Below are 21,981 nucleotides of genomic sequence, written 5' to 3' on the forward strand. Positions count from 1 at the left end.
GTTAAATAGCATATTTGATGAAAATCAACTCCAAAAATGTAAATACAAACATCCATCCATTCATCTTCTTCCGCTTATCCGAGGTCGGGTCGCGGGGGCAACAGCCTAAGCAGGGAAACCCAGACTTCCCTCTCCCCAGCCACTTCGTCTAGCTCTTCCCGGGGGATCCCGAGGCGTCCCCAGGCCAGCCGGGAGACATAGTCTTCCCAACGTGTCCTGGGTCTTCCCCGTGGCCTCCTACCGGTTGGACGTGCCCTAAACACCTCCCTAGGGAGGCGTTCGGGTGGCATCCTGACCAGATGCCCGAACCACCTCATCTGGCTCCTCTCCATGTGGAGGAGCAGCGGCTTTACTTTGAGTTCCTCCCGGATGGCAGAGCTTCTCACCCTATCTCTAAGGGAGAGACCCGCCACCCGGCAGAGGAAACTCATTTGGGCCGCTTGTACCCGTGATCTTATCCTTTCGGTCATGACCCAAAGCTCATGACCATAGGTGAGGATGGGAACGTAGATCGACCGGTAAATTGAGAGCTTTGCCTTCCGGCTCAGCTCCTTCTTCACCACAACGGATCAGTACAACGTCCGCATTACTGAAGACGCTCTATGGGGTATCGGACTGTCTTATTGTGGCGGTCCACTTCCTGTATGATCAGTGTCAGAGCTTGGTCCGCATTGCTGGCAGTAAGTCGGACACGTTTCCAGTGAGGGTTGGACTCCGCCAAGGCTGTCCTTTGTCACCCATTCTGTTCATAACTTTTATGGACAGAATTTCTAGGCGCAGTCAAGGCGTTGAGGGGTTCCGGTTTGGTGACCGCAGGATTAGGTCTCTGCTTTTTGCAGATGATGTGGTCCTGATGGCTTCATCTGACCGGGATCTTCAGCTCTCACTGGATCGGTTTGCAGCCGAGTGTGAAGCGACCGGAATTAAAATCAGTACCTCCAAGTCCGAGTCCATGGTTCTCGCCCGGAAAAGGGTGGAATGCCATCTCCGGGTTGGGGAGGAGACCCTACCCCAAGTGGAGGAGTTCAAGTACCTAGGAGTCTTGTTCACGAGTGAGGGAAGAGTAGATCGTGAGATCGACAGGCGGATCGGTGCGGAGTCTTCAGTAAATACAAACATTTAAGCTTATTGCCACTGCCAGGATATTTAAATTATCCTGTTTGTTATGGAAAATAAATATAATCTACATACAAATCTCTGAGCCACAATCATAACATCTGAACAGGCAATTTCTGAGGTAACAGCAGAAACATTTTTTTTATCAGGGATCTTATGTTTAAAAAACCTATATTATAGGTAGTGGGCTGTTTTAGGGAATTTTGGATCAAATTATCCGTAGTAGCAATATTAATAATGTTGTGTTTATTCTGCGTAGTGCACTTAAAATAATTATGACCATATCTAGGAATTGATATGATGGGAATTTTCCGATTGTTTGCTTGGTGCTTTGATAAACTGAAGGCATCATATACATGGTACTATATTGTGATGTTATGAGCCAGGGAAAAAAAGAACTACCCTACCCAGCATGCAACAGGAGTGAGGAGCATGCGCGGTAGCCCGGTATAGGTTGTGTCGCCATGACGACATCTTGTATGTTGTGATATGCACGCTCTGAAAGCAAACGTTAAGAACTCAGCCAACACTCCTGGTCTGCATTATTCATAAATAGACAGACAACACATATACTCCGCTGCTTCACAGGCCGCTGGATGTAGCCGGCAAAGTATTCCCATTCTAGCTAGCCGGTCTAGCAAGCACGCCTCATTCAGTCCAAAACGGCCCGATCTATCCACATCCAGAATTGTCTGGCGGTCGTAAGTGATCCCGGAGTGACCACGCTGTAAGCCAGCCAGGAAATTTGCAGAATTGTCCGGTATTTTTGCCAAATGTTCCATCTTTACCAAGAGCCCCTCCACGCCGGGCGACGCCATCTTGTTAAGAAAAGGCGTTAACAAAATAAAAGCATGTAAACAACATACGCAAATATGCGATAAATAATTGTCGGCGTTAATAAATTGATGAGTTAACTCGTAATTAACGCATTAATTTGCCCACCCCTAATATATATATATATATGATAAGGTGGCGACTTGTCCAGGGTGTACTCTGCCTTCCGCCTGAATGCAACTGAGATAGGCTCCAGTACCCAATGTGACCCCAAAAGGGACGAGCTACCTTGGCTAGCAGTAGTAAAAGTGTTAACCTCCTGGTGCCCCAAAACCCCAGAGAGGATCTTCCACTGCTGGATGGACTTTAATACAAAGGCTACTATTGATCAGGTAGTCTTATTTAATCAGTTTCAGTGAGACTTTGGACCAGTAACACACCCATCCTTTCTCTCTTTACGTCTCTCTCTCTCTGTGTGTGTGTCTCAAGTGTTGTCTGGATGTTCCGATAAGTAGTTAAACGTCCTCATCAGCGATACAGCGGTTAAGTGATTCAATGCTGAAGACTCTTTGCTCAAGAACATGAATGCCAGACGTTAAACCCCCTGATGAAGAGCGCTTAAATGGACAGTTCCCCTCCTCCACCCCCGGGTAATCCGAAATGATTACACGTGTTGGATGTGAGGCTTGGGCTATTTAGCGTCTCGCCATCCAGTCCGTGGTCCGTAACACCTTCTGCTCCGCTCACTCACATCAGAGTCCTAGTGCGAGAGTCGATGGGGTTGTTTGAGAGCGGGGATAACGTGTTAAAAGTTCCCAAGGTTAGAGTTTAAAAAAACCAGCGCATACAATCCTCGTTGGGAAAGTTTCCTGGCCCCGTCAGCCGCATCTGTCTCTCTTTGCGTAGTCCAGTCCATCGCTCACAGTAGGGCTCTTCTACTCGTCCATCTGCCACATCACCCGGAGGGCCTCTGACTGTGTTTAACTGCCCAAATAAGAGTAGTAAATTACACTTTTCTCGTTTACAAGCAAGCCACCGAGCGGTGGCCGTGTTTTTTTTTTTGGTTTTTTTTACGAGAAAGGAGGGCAAATAACTGTCACAGGGTGGTGGAAGTGACCAAATGGACTCTACTCAGCATGCAAATGAGAGGCGGGCTATAAAGACTAAACTTGGACCGGGACGGGAGTGTGACATTTAGTTGCCATTTCAAGTTATCTGTGTTGCTCTAACAATTACGGTGAGTACGGTACGACAAGTGGTAGGGGTCACCTCAGTTCTCCGTGTGAAACCCTTTTCCTGGCTTTTGTTTGGACAAAGGTTTGGGTCTCAGTCTTGAAATGGACTGGGGTGGTTCTTTTTGATGCCGGAATATAAGGGTACCAACAAACTAAAACCATATCTGTCTGGTTTTTATTTTCGGGTCTCCCCATGTCTAGCATTAAAAGATTACAGTTTGTACAAAATGCGGCTGCTAGACTTTTGACAAGAACAAGAAAGTTTGATCACATTACGCCTGTACTGTATATACCTTTATATACATATATACATACATATATACCTGTACTGTATATACCTTTATATACATATATACATACATATATACCTATACTGTATATACCTTTATATACATATATACATACATATATACCTATACTCTATATACCTTTATATACATATATACATACATATATACCTATACTGTATATACCTTTATATACATATATACATACATATATACCTATACTGTATATACCTTTATATACATATATACATACATATATACCTATACTGTATATACCTTTATATACATATATACATACATATATACCTATACTGTATATACCTTTATATACATATATACATACATATATACCTATACTGGCTCACCTGCACTGGCTTCCTGTGCACTTAAGATGTGACTTTAAGGTTTTACTACTTACGTATAAAATACTACACGGTCTAGCTCCATCCTATCTTGCCGATTGTATTGTACCATATGTCCCGGCAAGAAATCTGCCTTCAAAGGACTCCGGCTTGTTAGTGATTCCCAAAGCCCAAAAAAGGTCTGCGGGCTATAGAGCGTTTTCCGTTCGGGCTCCAGTACTCTGGAATGCCCTCCCGGTAACAGTTCGAGATGCCACCTCAGTAGAAGCATTTAAGTCTCACCTTAAAACACATTTGTATACTCTAGCCTTTAAATAGACTCCCTTTTTAGACCAGTTGATCTGCCGTTTCTTTTCTTTTTCTTCTATGTCCCACTCTCCCTTGTGGAGGGGGTCCGATCCGGTGGCCATGTACTGCTTGCCTGTGTATCGGCTGGGGACATCTCTGCGCTGCTGATCCGCCTCCGCTTGGGATGGTTTCCTACTGGCTCCGCTGTGAACGGGACTCTCGCTGCTGTGTTGGATCCGCTTTGGACTGGACTCTCGCGACTGTGTTGGATCCATTATAGATCGAACTTTCACAGTATCATGTTAGACCCGCTCGACATCCATTGCTTTCCTCCTCTCCAAGGTTCTCACAGTCATCATTGTCACCGACGTCCCAATGGGTGTGAGTTTTCCTTGCCCTTATGTGGGCCTACCGAGGATGTTGTAGTGGTTTGTGCAGCCCTTTGAGACACTAGTGATTTAGGGCTATATAAGTAAACATTGATTGATTGATTGATGGTGAGTGGTTTAAGTTGAGATATATATGTATGTATATATGTATATATGTACAAACCCTGTTTCCATATGAGTTGGTAAAGTGAATTGAAGCCGAATTATATTTATATAGCGCTTTTCTCTAGTGACTCAAAGCGCTTTACATAGTGAAACCCAATATCTAAGTTACATTTAAAGCAGTGTGGGTGGCACTGGGAGCAGGTGGGTAAAGTGTCTTGCCCAAGGACACAACGTCAGTAACTAGGATGGCGGAAGCCGGAATCGAACCTGCAACCCTCAAGTTGCTGGCACGGCCACTCTACCAACCGAGCTATACCGCCCCGTAAATATACCGTAAATTGTGTTGGATGTAAATATAAACACAATACAAGGATTTGCAAATCCTTTTCAAGCCATATTCAGTTGAATATGCTACAAAGACAACATATTTGATGTTCAAACTCATAAACATTCTTTTTTGTGTGCAAATAATAATTAACTTTAGAATTTGATGCCAGCAACACGTGACAAAGAAGTTGGGAAAGGTGGCAATATATACTAATTAAAGTTGAGGAATGCTCATCAAACACTTATTTGGAACATCCCACAGGTGTGCAGGCTAATTGGGAACAGGTGGGTGCCATGATTGGCTATAAAAGCAGCTTCCATGAAATGCTAAGTAATTCACAAACAAGGATGGGGTGAGGGTCACCACTTTGTAAACAAATAGTCGAACAGTTTTAGAACAACATTTCTCAACGAGCTATTGCAAGGAATTTAGGGATTTTACCATCTACAGTCTGTAAAATCATCAAAAGGTTCAGAGAATCTGGAGAAATCACTGCACGTAAGCGATGATATTACGGACTTTTGATCGCCCAGGCGGTACTGCATCAAAAACCGACATCAGTGTATAAAGGATATCACCACATGGGCTCAGGAACACTTCATAAAACCACTGTCAGTAACTACAGTTAGTCGCTACATCTGTAAATTCATGTTAAAACTACTATTCAAAGCCAAAGCTATTGACAAGCTATTCTTTAAGACTACTATTATTGAAAAATATCACCTTTTTATGCACTCTTTTAAGACTATGATCATTTTAAAATTAGGACATTATTATCGTAAAAGAGAGATTTTTAAAGAAAAACTTGCAACGGTATTCTTCTAGGATTATGACCATATCACAAAAAATATGTTAAAATTACATTTGTATTTATTTGTTTTACTTTATGACATTTCTTTAACAGAAATAACTTAATGCCCGAGCAAATTCGACTTTTTTTGGTCAAATTTGGGTCTTTGAAAAAAAAAAAAGCCAACTCAAATTAAAGTACTATGTCATAAAGAAAAACATTTTTTTACGTTAATTTATTTTTTAAATGGCAACATTGAAAAAAAAATTCTGTCTTTATTCCTGTAAGATTAAGTTCTGTACGAATTTATTCTCATAACATTCCAAATTCATTCTTACTGTTCAAATGTGGCGGCGTGGCTCGATTGGTAGATCAGCCGTGGTAGCAACTTGAGGGTTACAGGTTCGATATCCGCTTCCGCCATCCTAGTCACTGCTGTTGTGTCCTTGGGCAAGACACTTTACCCACCTGCTCCCAGTGCCACCCACACTGGTTTAAGTGTAACTTACATATTGGGTTTCACTATGTAAAGCGCTTTGAGTCACTTGAGAAAAGCGCTATATAAATATAATCCCCCCTCCCATTTATCAACAACACCCAGGAACGCCGCCAGCTTCGTTGGGCCCGAGCTCATCTAAGATGGACTGATGCAAAGTGGAAAAGTGTTCTGTGGTCTGACGAGTCCACATTTCAAATTATATTTGGAAACTGTGGACGTGGTGTCCTCCGGAACAAAGAGTAAAATAACCATCCGGATTGTTACAGGCATAAAAGTTCAAAAGCCAGCATGTGTGATGGTATGGGGGTGTATTAGTGCCCAAGGCATGGGTAACTTACACATCTGTGAAGGCATCATTAATGCTGAAAGGTACATACAGGTTTAGGAACAACATATGTTGTCATCCAAGCAACGTTATCATGGACGCCCCTGCTTATTTCATTAAGACAAATGTTACAACAGCGTGGCTTCATAAAAAAAGAGTGCGGGTACTTTCCTGGCCCGCCTGCAGTCCAGACCTGTCTCCCATGGAAAATGTGTGACTGTTGAAGGACTGAAGCTCTACATAAAACAAGAATGGGAAAGAATTCCACTTTCAAAGCTTCAACAATTAGTTTCCTCAGTTCCCAAACGTTTATTGAGTGTTGTTAAAAGAAAAGGTGATGTAACACAGTGGTGAACATGCCCTTTCCCAACTACTTTGGCACGTGTTGCAGCCATGAAATTCTAAGTTAATTATTATTTGCAAAAAATACATCAAGTTTATGAGTTTGAACATCAAATATGTTGTCTTTGTAGCATATTCAACTGAATATGGCTTGAAAAGGATTTGCAAATCATTGTATTCTGTTTATATTTACATCTAACACAATTTCCCAACTCATATGGAAACGGGGTTTGTATATGCATGTATACACTATATACTTTAGGTCAGGAAAAAACACAGAGGCTATGTCATCCCTCCAAGCCTGTTTCGCAGGCACAGGCGAGCGGTCCACCCCGGGTCCCAGCACTTCATCCATGGCCTGTGGCAGAGTAGAAAATAAGATAAATGGCAGATCAACTGGTCTAAAAAGAGGGGTCTATTTAAAGGCTAGAGTATACAAATGAGTTTTAAGATGGGACTTAAATAAGGTAGCATCTCTAACTGTTCCTAGGAGGGCATTCCAGAGTACTGAAGCCCCAATAGAAAACACTCTGTAGCCCGCAGACTTTTTTTTGGGCTCTGGGATTCACTAATAAGCCGTAGTTCTTTGAACGCAGATTTCTTGCCGGGATATATGGTACAACACAGGGGTGTCAAACTCAAGTATAGAGGGGGCCAACATTTTAAACTGAACAAAGCCGCGGGCCAAGGTTGAACAAATGAACCTTTTAATAGGGACCCAAAACAGGTTTTGCATTGAATATTGAACAAGCGAGACTTATATAACTTTATAGTGACATGCAAAATCCAGTTTCAAATAATACCAATAATTTAAAAAAATAGCAATGGCATATCAAATCAAATTTAAATAGAAATTGAATGCCTCTTTTCTATTTGCAGCCTTCTCAGGTAAATATCAAAATAAACTTTTCCCACAGGCTAATAATACATTTTTATATCGTAGCGTCCAGGAAGAGGTAGTGCTGCAAGGGATTCTGTATATTTGTTCTGTTGTGTTACGGTGCGGATGTTCTCCCGAAATGTGCTTGTCATTCTCCGTTAGTGCTGGTTCACAGTGTGGCGCATATTTGTAACAGTCTTAGAGTTGTTTATACGGCCACCCTCAGTGTGACATGTATGGCTGTTGACCAAGCTTGCATTGGCGGGACATATGGTACAACACAGGGGTGTCAAACTCAAATATAGAGTGGGCCAAAAATTTTAAACAGAACAAAGCCGCGGGCCAAGGTCGAACAAATTAACCTTTTGATAGGGACCCAAACAAGTTTTGCATTAAATATTGAACAAGCGAGACTTATATAACTTTATAGTGACATGCAAAATCCAGTTTCAAATAATATCAATAATTTAAAAAATAGCAATGGCATATCAAATCAAATTTAAATAGAAATTGAATGCCTCGGGATCCCCCGGGAAGAGCTGGACGAAGTGGCTGGGGAGAGGGAAGTCTGGGCTTCCCTGCTTAGGCTGCTACCCCCGCGACCCGACCTCGGATAAGCGGAAGAAGATGGATAGATGGATGGATGGATTGAATGCCTCTTTTCTATTTGCAGCCTTCTCAGGTAAATATCAAAATAAACTTTTCCCACAGGCTAATAATACATTTTTATATTGTAGCGTCCAGGAAGAGGTAGTGCTGCAAGGGATCCTGTATATTCGTTCTGTTGTGTTACGGTGCGGATGTTCTCCCGAAATTTGCTTGTCATTCTCCTTTAGTGTTGGTTCACAGTGTGGCGCATATTTGTAACAGTCTTAAAGTTGTTCATACGGCCACCCTCAGTGTGACATGTATGGCTGTTGACCAAGCTTGCATTGGCGGGACATATGGTACAACACAGGGGTGTCAAACTCAAATATAGAGTGGGCCAAAAATTTTAAACAGAACAAAGCCGCGGGCCAAGGTCGAACAAATTAACCTTTTGATAGGGACCCAAACAAGTTTTGCATTAAATATTGAACAAGCGAGACTTATATAACTTTATAGTGACATGCAAAATCCAGTTTCAAATAATATCAATAATTTAAAAAATAGCAATGGCATATCAAATCAAATTTAAATAGAAATTGAATGCCTCGGGATCCCCCGGGAAGAGCTGGACGAAGTGGCTGGGGAGAGGGAAGTCTGGGCTTCCCTGCTTAGGCTGCTACCCCCGCGACCCGACCTCGGATAAGCGGAAGAAGATGGATAGATGGATGGATGGATTGAATGCCTCTTTTCTATTTGCAGCCTTCTCAGGTAAATATCAAAATAAACTTTTCCCACAGGCTAATAATACATTTTTATATTGTAGCGTCCAGGAAGAGGTAGTGCTGCAAGGGATCCTGTATATTCGTTCTGTTGTGTTACGGTGCGGATGTTCTCCCGAAATTTGCTTGTCATTCTCCTTTAGTGTTGGTTCACAGTGTGGCGCATATTTGTAACAGTCTTAAAGTTGTTCATACGGCCACCCTCAGTGTGACATGCATGGCTGTTGACCAAGCTTGCATTGCATTAGCGTGTGTGTGTGTGTGTGTGTGTGTGTGTGTGTGTGTGTGTGTGTGTGTGTGTGTGTGTGTGTGTGTGTGTGTGTGTGTGTGTGTGTGTGTAAAAGCCACATATATCATGCGACTAGGCCGGCACGCTGTTTCTACGTAGGAAAAGTGGACGTGACGAAAAGTTTTAGAGGACGCTTGAGGCAGTGCCCCCAATATTGTTGTCCAGGTGGGAATCGGGAGAAATTTGGGGGAATGGAAGCCCCCTGTGATTTTCGTGAGGGGCACTGAAATTTGGGAGTCTCCTTGGAAAATCGGGGTGGTAGCAAGTATGAGAATTTGGCCCGCCGGCCAGAGTTTGACACCCATGGTACAACACAATCTGCAAGATAGGATGGAGCTAGACCAGGTCCCATTTTTATAGTGTTTGGATTTGAACTCCCGACCTACAGATGTCAGGGCGGCCACTGAATAGTTGGACCTTTTTTGTGCCGTGAAAAGTGTGCTTACCAGTATCCAGACTCCAGCTTTCTCTAGTTTTCCTCTCTCTGTTTGTAGTATTTCCTCCCTCGGCCGACCGCATTAGATGTCTTTATTAGTTCATTTTACTCGCCCGCTCTTCTTCCTCCGCACACACAAAAACCAATATCTGCACCTCGGGTGTTGTTGACGAAGGCGGCTGCCAGAGTCGGCCTGGCAGATGGGAGACAAAAGGCGTAACAAAGCGATGAGCGAGGCGCGGGGAAATTGAGGCGTCAATATTAAGTCGTTCCTGTAGGTATTTGCGAGAATCCATAAGCATCGAGCGAGCGCGACATTGTTAGTCGGCTTTTTTATTTCTGAGCAGCCTTTCACCGACGTTTCAACTCTTTCTTGGCTAACAAAGAGGAAAATGTCACATATCGGCCCCTTCTAATCCTCTTTTGTCCCGGCCTCTTCTTGGCTGTGCTTGTGCTGCGTTCAATGACAAGGTAACCTGTCGCTAACTTTGTGAAGATGTGTTTACTTTCCCAGGGAAAAAAACTAAACAAAAATGTTGCCATGCTCCCCTAGCATTCAAAAAAGTGGTTATTCATCCTCTCCTTAAAAGACCTAACCTCGATCCTGACCTCATGGTAAACTACCGACCGGTGTCTCACCTTCCCTTTATTTCCAAAATCCTCGAAAAAATTGTTGCAGAGCAGTTAAATGAACACTTAGCGTCTAACAATCTATGTGAAACCTTTCAACCCGGTTTCAGGGCAAATCACTCCACGGAGACAGCCCTCGCAAAAATGACTAATGATCTATTGCTAACGATGGACTATGATGCGTCATCTATGTTGCTGCTCCTCGATCTTAGCGCTGCTTTCGATACCGTCGATCATAATATTTTATTAGAACGTATCAAAACATGAATTGGTATGTCAGACTTAGCCCTGTCTTGGTTTAACTCTTATTTTACTGATAGGATGCAGTGTGTCTCCCATAACAATGTGACCTCGGACTATGTTAAGGTAACGTGTGGAGTTCAATCCCAGGCTCGGGATATTTCTGTGTGGAGTTTCTATGTTGAAAATCGATGGATATATATATATATTAGGGGTGGGCGAATTAATGCGTTAATTACGAGTTAACTCATCAATCTATTAACGCCGACAATTATTTTATCGCACATTTGCGTATGTTGTTTACATGCTTTTATTTTGTTAACGCCTGTTCTTAACAAGATGGCATCTCCCGGATGTACTTCGGCGTGGAGGGGCTCTTGGTAAAGATGGAACATTTGGCAAAAATACCGGACAATTCTGCAAATTTCATGGCTGGCTTACAGCGTGGTCACTCCGGGATCACTTACGACCGCCAGACAATTCTGGATGTGGATAGATCGGGCCGTTTTGGACTGAATGAGGCGTGCTTGCTAGACCGGCTAGCTAGCATGGGAATACTTTGCCGGCTACATCCAGCGGCCTGTGAAGCAGCGGAGTATATGTGTTGTCTGTCTATTTATGAATAATGCAGACCAGGAGTGTTGGCTGAGTTCTTAACGTTTGCTTTCAGAGCGTGCATATCACAACATACAAGATGCCGTCATGGCGACACAACCTATACATGCTCCTCACTCCTGTTGCATGCTGGGTAGGGTAGTTCTTTTTTCCCCTGGCTCATAACATCACAATATAGTACCATGTATATGATGCCTTCAGTTTATCAAAGCACCAAGCAAACAATCGGAAAATTCCCATCATATCAATTCCTAGATATGGTCATAATTATTTTAAGTGCACTACGCAGAATAAACACAACATTATTAATATTGCTACTACGGATAATTTGATCAAAAATTCCCTAAAACAGCCCACTACCTATAATATAGGTTTTTTAAACATAAAATTCTTGATAAAAAAAAATGTTTCTGCTGTTACCTCAGAAATTGCCTGTTCAGATGTTATGATTGTGGCTCAGAGATTTGTATGTAGATTATATTTATTTTCCATAACAAACAGGATAACTTAAATACCCTGGCAGTGGCAATAAGCTTAAATGTTTGTATTTACATTTTTGGAGTTGATTTTCATAATATATGCTATTTAACTGCTACTGTTTAACAAGGACTGATTTAAATTGTGTTTGCACAACAAATGTTTTGGCGCTTTTGTTCATGTGGGAGAATATTCCAATAAAGGTGCACTACACACTACTTTTGAATTCATTATTGGGCTTTGTGTATACAATGCAGTTAATCACGATTAATCGGAGAAATAGTGCGATTAACTTCGATTAAAATTTTTAATCGTTTCCCAGCCCTAATATATATATATATATATATATATATATATATATGCAGTTAGCTTTTGGGCCCTGGCCAAATGTTCTGTAGTCCATTGCGGCCCCAAAGTCAAAAAGTTTGGACACGTGTGGTTTAAATGCATGTGTGATCCTTCTCATACTGTACACATAAACTTTTGCCGTTGTCATCTTATTAATGCAAATATTATGTTACTTATTCTCATACTGCAAATGTTTCGAACATACCTAAAATGTCTTGTTGCCCTCCCCACATTTTCCCCCAGCCCTAAAAGATGACCGCTTCCAGATGGTTCTGTTCACGCCGCGGCTGGTGCGCATCACGCTGACCAACGTGAGCGTGTCGGACGAGGGCGGCTACTTCTGCCAGCTCTACACGGACGCCACACACCACCAGGTGGCCACGCTGGCCGTGCTGGTCCCCCCTGAGACCCCTGCCGTGGAGGTGAAGCAGGACGCCGTGGAAGGTGGCGAGGTGGAGCTCAGCTGCGTATCGCCGCGCAGCAAGCCGGCCGCCACGCTGCGATGGATGAGAAATGGCCGCGAGGTTCCTGGTAGGTCTTTAAAACTTTGTGCCATAGCAAGAATCCTAATGGTTTTTTTTAATGATGTATATTTTAGTAAGCAACAACACAGTATCATAAAACACTACACAGCTAAATATTCATTCAAATTTGCAAAATCGGAATAATGTATCTCTTATGTTTGACTGCCATCTACCGGTCACACTTATCACTACACCATGTAGCAAATAAAATTGCTTCAAGGGTCGGCAAGCAAAATCGGAATAATGTATCTCTTATGTTTGACTGCCATCTACCGTTCACACTTATCACTACACCATGTAGCAAATAAAATTGGTTTAACGTCGGCAAGCAAAATCGAAATAATATATCTCTTCTGTTTGACTGCCATCTACCGGTCACATTTATTACACCATGTAGGAATTAAAATTGCTTCAAGGGTCGGCAAGCAAAATCGGAATAATGTATCTCTTATGTTTGACTGCCATCTACCGGTCACACTTATCTTTACACCATATAACAAATAAAATTGCTTCAACGTCGGCAAGCAAAATCGTAATAATGTATCTCTTATATTTGACCGCCATTTACCGGACACACTTATCATTACACCATATAACAAATAAAATTGCTTCAACGTCGGCAAGCAAAATCGTAATAATATATCTCTTATATTTGACCGCCATTTACCGGTCACACTTATCATTACACCATGTAGCAAATAAAATTGCTTCAAGGTCGGCAGGCAAAATCGGAATAATGTATCTCTTATGTTTGACTCCCATCTACTGGTCACACTTATCATTACACCACGTAGAAAATAAAATTGCTTCAAGGTCGGCAAGCAAAATCGGAATAATATATCGCTTATGTTTGAATGCCGTCTACCAATCACACTTATCACTGCACCATGTAGCAAATAAAATTGGTTCAACATTGGCAAGCAAAATCGGAATAATGTATCTCTTATGTTTGACTGCCGTCTACCGGTCACAATTATCATTACACCATGTAGCAAATAAAATTGCTTCAACGTCTGCAAGCAAAATCGGAATAATATATCTCTTATGTTTGACTGCCATCTACCGGTCACACTTATCATTGCACCATGTAGCAAATAAAATTGCTTCAACGTCGGTAAGCAAAATCGGAATAATGTATCTCTTATGTTTGACTGCCGTCTACCGGTCACACTTATCACTACACCATGTAGCAAATAAAATTGCTTCAACGTCGGCAAGCAAAATCGGAATAATGTATCTCTTATGTTTGACTGCCATCTACCGGTCACACTTATCATTACACCATGTAGCAAATAAAATTGCTTTAAGGTCGGCAAGCAAAATCGGAATAATATATCTCTTATGTTTGACTGCCATCTACTGGTCACACTTATCATTACACCATGTAGCAAATAAAATTGCTTTAAGGTCGGCAAGCAAAATCGGAATAATATATCTCTTATGTTTGACTGCCATCTACCGGTCACACTTATCATTACACCATGTAGCAAATAAAATTGCTTCAAGGTCGGCAGGCAAAATCGGAATAATGTATCTCTTATGTTTGACTCCCATCTACTGGTCACACTTATCATTACACCACGTAGAAAATAAAATTGCTTCAAGGTCGGCAAGCAAAATCGGAATAATATATCGCTTATGTTTGAATGCCGTCTACCAATCACACTTATCACTGCACCATGTAGCAAATAAAATTGGTTCAACATTGGCAAGCAAAATCGGAATAATGTATCTCTTATGTTTGACTGCCGTCTACCGGTCACAATTATCATTACACCATGTAGCAAATAAAATTGCTTCAACGTCTGCAAGCAAAATCGGAATAATATATCTCTTATGTTTGACTGCCATCTACCGGTCACACTTATCATTGCACCATGTAGCAAATAAAATTGCTTCAACGTCGGTAAGCAAAATCGGAATAATGTATCTCTTATGTTTGACTGCCGTCTACCGGTCACACTTATCACTACACCATGTAGCAAATAAAATTGCTTCAACGTCGGCAAGCAAAATCGGAATAATGTATCTCTTATGTTTGACTGCCATCTACCGGTCACACTTATCATTACACCATGTAGCAAATAAAATTGCTTTAAGGTCGGCAAGCAAAATCGGAATAATATATCTCTTATGTTTGACTGCCATCTACTGGTCACACTTATCATTACACCATGTAGCAAATAAAATTGCTTCAACGTCGGCAAGCAAAATCGGAATAATGTATCTCTTATATTTGACTGCCATCTACTGGTCACACTTATCACTACACCTTGTAGCAAATAAAATTGCTTCAACGTCGGCAAGCAAAATCGGAATAATGTATCTCTTATGTTTGACTGCCATCTACCGGTCACACTTATCATTACACCATGTAGCAAATAAAATTGGTTTAACGTCGGCAAGAAAAAACGGAATAATGTATCTCTTAAGTTTGACTGCCATCTACCGGTCACACTTATTACACCATGTAGGAATTAAAATTGCTACAAGGGTCAGCAAGCAAAATCGGAATAATGTATCTCTTGTGTTTGACTGCCATCTACCGGTCACACTTATCACTACACCATGTAGCAAATAAAATTGCTTCAACGTCGGCAAGCAAAATCGGAATAATGTATCTCTTATGTTTGACTGCCATCTACCGTTCACACTTATCATTACACCATATAACAAATAAAAGTGCTTTCAAGGTTGGTAAGCAAAATCAGAATAATGTAACTTTTATGTTTGAATGCCGTCTCCCGGTCACACTTATCATTACACCGTGTAGCAAATAAAATTGCTTCAAGGTCGGCAAGCAAAATCGGAATAATATATCTCTTATGTTTGAATACCGTCTACCGGTCACACTTATCACTGCACCATGTAGCAAATAAAATTGGTTCAACGTCGGCAAGCAAAATCGGAATAATGTATCTCTTATGTTTGACTGCCATCTACCGGTCATACTTATCATTACAACATGTAGCAAATAAAATTGCTTCAACGGCAAGCAAATTTGGAATAATATATCTCTTATATTTGACTGCCGTCTACTGGTCACACTTATCGTTACACCATGTAGGAATTAAAATTGCTTCAAAGTCGGCAAGCAAAATCGGAATAATGTATCTCTTATGTTTGACTGCCGTCTACCGGTCACACTTATCATTACACCATGTAGCAAATAAAATTGCTTCAGGGTCGGTCGGCAAGCAAAATCGGAATAATGTATCTCTTATATTTGACTGCCATCTAACGGTCACACTTATTACACTATGTAGGAATTAAAATTGCTTCAAGGGTGGGCAAGCAAAATCTGAATAATGTATGTCTTATGTTTGACTGCCATCTACCGCTCATACTTATCATTACAACATGTAGCAAATAAAATTGCTTCAACGTCGGCAAGCAAAATCGGAATAATGTATCTCTTATATTTGACTGCCATCTACCGGTCACACTTATCATTACACCACGTAGCAAATAAATTGTTTCAACGTTGGCAGACAAAATCGGAATAATATATCTCTTATGTTTGACTGCCATCCACCGGTCACACTTATCATTACACCATGTACCAAATAGAATTGCTTGAAGGTCGGTCGGCAAGCAAAATCGGAATAATGTATCTTTTATGTTTGACTGCCATCTACCGGTCACACTTATCATTACACCATGTACCAAATAAAAATGCCCCCACCCGCCTTGTGCTACTGCCAAGTCTCAGCAGGAGGACATTTGGGCGGCTAACTGGTCTCATGGCGTCCCTCGGCTGTCTTCTCAACTTACCGTCATCTCGTCTTCTCTTCCCTTCGCCCCAGGTGTGGTTTCCCAGCAGGACAACGGGAAGACCTTCAGCATATCCAGCACCATCCGGATCCCGGTGGAGAGGAAAGACAACGGGGCGGCATTGAGCTGCGAGGCGCTCCACCCGGCGCTGGGCAACCAGAAGAGGATCCGACACTATCGCCTTGATGTGTACTGTGAGTCCCTCCATTAACCGAGGACGCCGTCACACAAATACATGTTTTGTACCGTAGTCGCGGTTTGGAAGACGTGAACTTGCTCACGTTTCTTCATTCAGGCCGCAAAAGTCAATCAATCAATCAATCAATGTTTATTTATATAGCCCCAAATCACAAATGTCTCAAAGGACTGCACAAATCATTACGACTACAACATCCTCGGAAGAACCCACAAAAGGGCAAGGAAAACTCACACCCAGTGGGCAGGGAGAATTCACATCCAGTGGGACGCCAGTGACAATGCTGACTATGAGAAACCTTGGAGAGGACCTCAGATGTGGGCAACCCCCCCCTCTCTAGGGGACCGACAGCAATGGATGTCGAGCGGGTCTAACATGATACTGTGAAAGTTCAATCCATAGTGGCTCCAATACAGCCGCGAGAGTTCCGTTCAAGCGGATCCAAGACCGCAGCGAGAGTCCCGTCCACAGGAAACCATCTCAAGCGGATCAGCAGCGTAGAGACGTCCCCAACCGATACAGGCGAGCGGTCCATCCTGGGTCCCGACTCTGGACAGCCAGTACTTCATCCATGGTCATCGGACCGGACCCCCTCCACAAGGGAGGGGGGGACATAGGAGAAAGAAAAGAAGCGGCAGATCAACTGGTCTAAAAAGGAGGTCTATTTAAAGGCTAGAGTATACAGATGAGTTTTAAGGTGAGACTTAAATGAACTTTTTGTATAATCACCCCGATAGTTATTAATGATAACTGCCACTTTACACCACAAAAAGAACCGAGGGACAAGATCATCCATGAAGTCAAAACCCTCATCGTAATTGTGGCACAATTCATGGGGGCGGCGTGGCTCCGATGGTAGAGCAGCCGATCAGAAACTTGAGGGATCCTGGTTCGAATCCAGCTTGCGACATTGAAGTCAATGCATTTTTTTTTCCTTGGGCAAGACACTTCACCCACATTGTTAAATGTAGCTTAAAAATGTAGATAATGGGTTTCACTATCAGGACTAACCTACTCAGTGGCTTAGTGGTTAGAGTGTCTGCCCTGAGATGGGTAGGTCGTGAGTTCAAATCCCAGCCGAGTCATACCAAAGACTATCAAAATTGGACCCATTACCTCCCTGCTTGGCACTCAGCATCAAGGGTTGGAATTGAATAGAATAAAATAGAATAGAATAGATCTTTATTGTCATTGCACAAGTAGTGAAGTGAAGTGAATTATATTTATATAGCGCTTTTCTCAAGTGACTCAAATCGCTTTACATACTGACACCCAATATCTAAGTTACATTTAAACCAGTGTGGGTGGCACTGGGAGCAGGTGGTTAAAGTGTCTTGCCCAAGGACACAAGGGCAGTAACTAGGATGGCACAAGCGGGAATCGAACCTGCAACCCTCAAATTACTGGCACGGTCACTCTACCAACCGAGCTATACCGCCGTACAACGATATTGATTAAATTGGGGGTTAAATCACCAAAAAAGTATTCCTGGGCGCGGCCAGCACTGCTGCTCACTGCTCCCCTCACCTCCCATGGGGTGACCAAGGCTGTGACAATCATTGGTACTTTATTTTTTTAAAACAAGGCAGATTTAATCCAACAAGTGTATTTATTTGTGTCCAGTTTGAACAGGAAAGTAAAATACTGCACTCGTATTTTGGTGGCTTTTCTTGTTTTTTGGGTGTTTTCTTGTGGCAGTTTCATGTCTTCCTTGAACGCTATTCCACGCACCTGCGTTGTTTTCGCAAACAAGAGTATTGAAGTTGTGCGGACGCTATCCTTCTTTGTGGGGACATTGTTGATTGTCATGTCGTGTTCGGATGCACTTTGTGGACGCCATCTGCTCCACACGCTGTAAGTCTTTGCTGTCGTCCAGCATTCTGTTTTTGTTTACTTTGCAGCCAGTTCAGTTTTAGTTTTGTTCCACATAGACTTCCCTAAGCTTCAATGCCTTTTCTTAGGGGCACTCACCTTATGTTTATTTTTTTGGTTTAAGTGTTTGATACCTTTTTACTTACACGCTGCCATATTGTGATCCTGACAAACCATGTTCCCGACAACTACAAAGCAATTATCAACCTGTTGCCCCCTACTGATATGGAAGAGTATTACACGGTTACTCTGCCGAGGTCTAGACAGCACCGACACTCAACAACGGCACATTTGCGGATCGTAACTAGTGGTTCGCAAAAAATATTTTTAACCCAATTAGGTGAAATTACATAATCTCCCACGGGACACCATAAATGCCAACCTTGAGACCTCCGAATTCGGGAGGTGGGGAGGCGGGGGTGGTTGAGGTGGGCGGGGTTTATATTCTAGCATCCTGGAAGAGTCAGTGCTGCAAGGTATTCTGGGTATTCGTTCTGTTGTGTTTATGTTGTGTTACAATGCGGATGTTCTCCCGAAATGTGAAGTAAAGTGAAGTGAATTATATTTATATAGCGCTTTTCTCTAGTGACTCAAAGCGCTTTACATAGTAAAACCCAATATCTAAGTTACATTTAAACCAGTGTGGGTGGCACTGGGAGCAGGTGGGTAAAGTGTCTTGCCCAAGGACACAACGGCAGTGACTAGGATGGCGGAAGTGGGAATCGAACCTGCAACCCCCAAGTTGCTGGCACGGCCACTCTACCAACCGAGCTATGCCGCCCATGTGTTTGTCATTCTTGTTTGGTGTGGGTTCACAGTGTGGCGCATATTTGTAACAGTGTTAAAGTTGTTTATACTGCCACCCTTAGTGTAACCTGTATGCTGTTGACCAAGTATGCCTTGCATTCACTGTAGATAGTATGTGATTGGGCCGGCAGGCTGTTTGTAGGTTGGCACACTAGTGGTTGAAAAACACTGATGTAGACCACAAGGAAGTGTTTTACATTTACAAAATAATAATAATAATAATTAGAGCTGTCCGATAGTGGCTTTTTTACCGATATCCGATATTCCGATATTGTCCAACTCTTAATTACTGATACCGATATCAACCGCTACCGATATACACAGCCTTGGAATGATGCATTAAACAATGTAACAAGGTTTTCCTAAATAAATCAACTCAAGTTAAGGAAAAAAAGTGCCAACATGGCGCTGCCATATTTATTATTGTGTATATTGTAGCATCCCTAAAGAGTTAGTGCTGCAAGGGGTTCTGGGTATTTGTTCTGTTGTGTTTATGTTGTGGGACAATGCGGATGTTCTCCCGAAATGTGTTTGTCATTGTTGTTTGGTGTGGGTTCACAGTGTGGCGCATATTTCTAACAGCGTTCAAGTTGTTTATACGGCCACCCTCAGTGTGACCTGTAAGGCTGTTGACCAAATATGCTTTGCATTCACTTGTGTGTGTGTGTGAAAAGCCGCAGATATTATGTGACTGGGAAGTGCCTTTAAGGTTTATTGAAGCTTTGTACTTCTCCCTATGTCCGTGTACACAGCGGTGTGTTAAAAAGTCATACATTTTACTTTTTGAAACCGAAATTGATCATTTTGAAACTGATACCGATCATTTCTGATATTAGATTTTAAAGCATTTATCGGGCGATGGTATCAGCAGTCCGATATTATCAGACATCCTTTATTATAATATGACTCCTTTAATTCACCCTATAATCCGGTGTGCCTTATATATGAAAACATATCAAAAATGGATCCGGTGTGCCCTATGGTCGGGAAAATCCGATAATTAACAGGCCTTTTTTCACCGGTTGTTAAAGGGGAACATTATCACAATTTCAAAAGGGTTAAAAACAATACAAATCAGTTCTCAGTGGCTTGTTGTATTTTTGGAAGTTTTTTTCAAAATTTTACCGGTCTCGGAATATCCCTAAATAAAGCTTTAAAGTGTCTTATTTTCGGCTCTCTGCGAAGACACTGGCCATTTCCCTGTGACATCACACAGTGCTGCCAATGTAAACAAACAATGGGAATACCACAGCAAGATATAGCGACATTAGCTCGGATTCAAACTCCGATTTCAGCGACTTAAGCGATTCAACAGATTACGCATGTATTGAAACAGATGGTTGGAGTATGAAAGTATTGAAGAAGAAACTGAAGCTATTGAGCGAATAGCTATTGACGCTATTCATAGTCATAGGATGGCCGAATAGCTGCGTTAGCATCGCCGGTAAAATGTGCGGACCAAACGATCAGGACTTTCGCATCTTTTGACACTGGAGCAACTTAAATCCGTCGATTGGTAAGTGTTTGTTTCGCATCAAATGTGGGTGGAAGGAAACGTAATATAGTTGCAAATGCATCTACAGGTTATCCATACATCTCTGTGCCATGTCTGCTTTAGCACCGCCGGTAAATAGCATGTTAGCATCGATTAGCGTAGCATGTTAGCATCAATTAGCTGACAGTCAACATCAACAAAACTCACCTTTGTGATTTCGTTGACTATCGTTGCAAATGCATCTGCAGGTTATCCATACATCTCTGTGCCATGTCTGTCTTAGCATCGCCGGTCAAATGTGGAGACACTCTGGTACATTCAATGGGGGTCTGGCGGCAGATTTTTTGCCAGTGGTGCAACTTGAATCCCTCCCTGTTAGTGTTGTTACACCCTCCGACAACACACCCACGAGGCATGATGTCTCCAAGGTTCCAAAAAATAGTCAAAAAAACGGAAAATAACAGAGCTGAGACCCGGTGTTTGTAATGTGTTGAAAATGAAAATGGTGGGTGTGTTACCTCGGTGACGTCATATTCTGACGTCATCGCTAAAAGACCGATAAACAGAAAGGCGTTTTATTCGCCAAAATTCACCTGTTTAGAGTTTGGAAATCGGTTCAAAAAATAGATGGTCTTTTTTCTGCACCATCAAGGTATATATTGACGCTTACATAGGTCTGCTGATAATGTTCCCCTTTAATCAATCAATCAATCAATGTTTATTTATATAGCCCCAAATCACAAATGTCTCAAAGGACTGCACAAATCATTACGACTACAACATCCTCGGAAGAACCCACAAAAGGGCAAGGAAAACTCACACCCAGTGGGCAGGGAGAATTCACATCCAGTGGGACGCCAGTGACAATGCTGACTATGAGAAACCTTGGAGAGGACCTCAGATGTGGGCAACCCCCCCCCTCTAGGGGACCGAAAGCAATGGATGTCGAGCGGGTCTAACATGATACTGTGAAAGTTCAATCCATAGTGGATCCAACACAGCAGCGAGAGTCCCGTCCACAGGAAACCATCTCAAGTGGAGGCGGATCAGCAGCGTAGAGATGTCCCCAACCGATACAGGCGAGCGGTCCATCCTGGGTCCCGACTCTGGACAGCCAGAGTATTGTAGTAGAAGCATTTAAGTCTCACCTTAAAACTCATCTGTATACTCTAGCCTTTAAATAGACCTCCT

The 21,981-nt window shown here is 42.3% G+C and overlaps 1 protein-coding gene across 5 annotated transcripts in view; it reads left to right on the forward strand.

The window, feature by feature from the left end:
• The window catches only part of cadm4 (cell adhesion molecule 4), a 560,557-nt gene that overhangs the window by 450,729 nt on the left and 87,847 nt on the right, over nt 1-21,981 (forward strand). For all 5 annotated transcript variants that reach the window (XM_061915016.1, XM_061915017.1, XM_061915015.1 and 2 more), the window contains exons 3-4: nt 12,366-12,653; nt 16,453-16,614. In XM_061915016.1, the coding sequence (XP_061771000.1) occupies nt 12,366-12,653; nt 16,453-16,614 (450 nt within the window). The remainder of the gene's footprint in view (nt 1-12,365; nt 12,654-16,452; nt 16,615-21,981) is intronic.

Source organism: Nerophis ophidion, linkage group LG11 (assembly GCF_033978795.1).
Source record: "Nerophis ophidion isolate RoL-2023_Sa linkage group LG11, RoL_Noph_v1.0, whole genome shotgun sequence".
NCBI classification, from domain to species: Eukaryota; Metazoa; Chordata; class Actinopteri; order Syngnathiformes; family Syngnathidae; genus Nerophis; species Nerophis ophidion.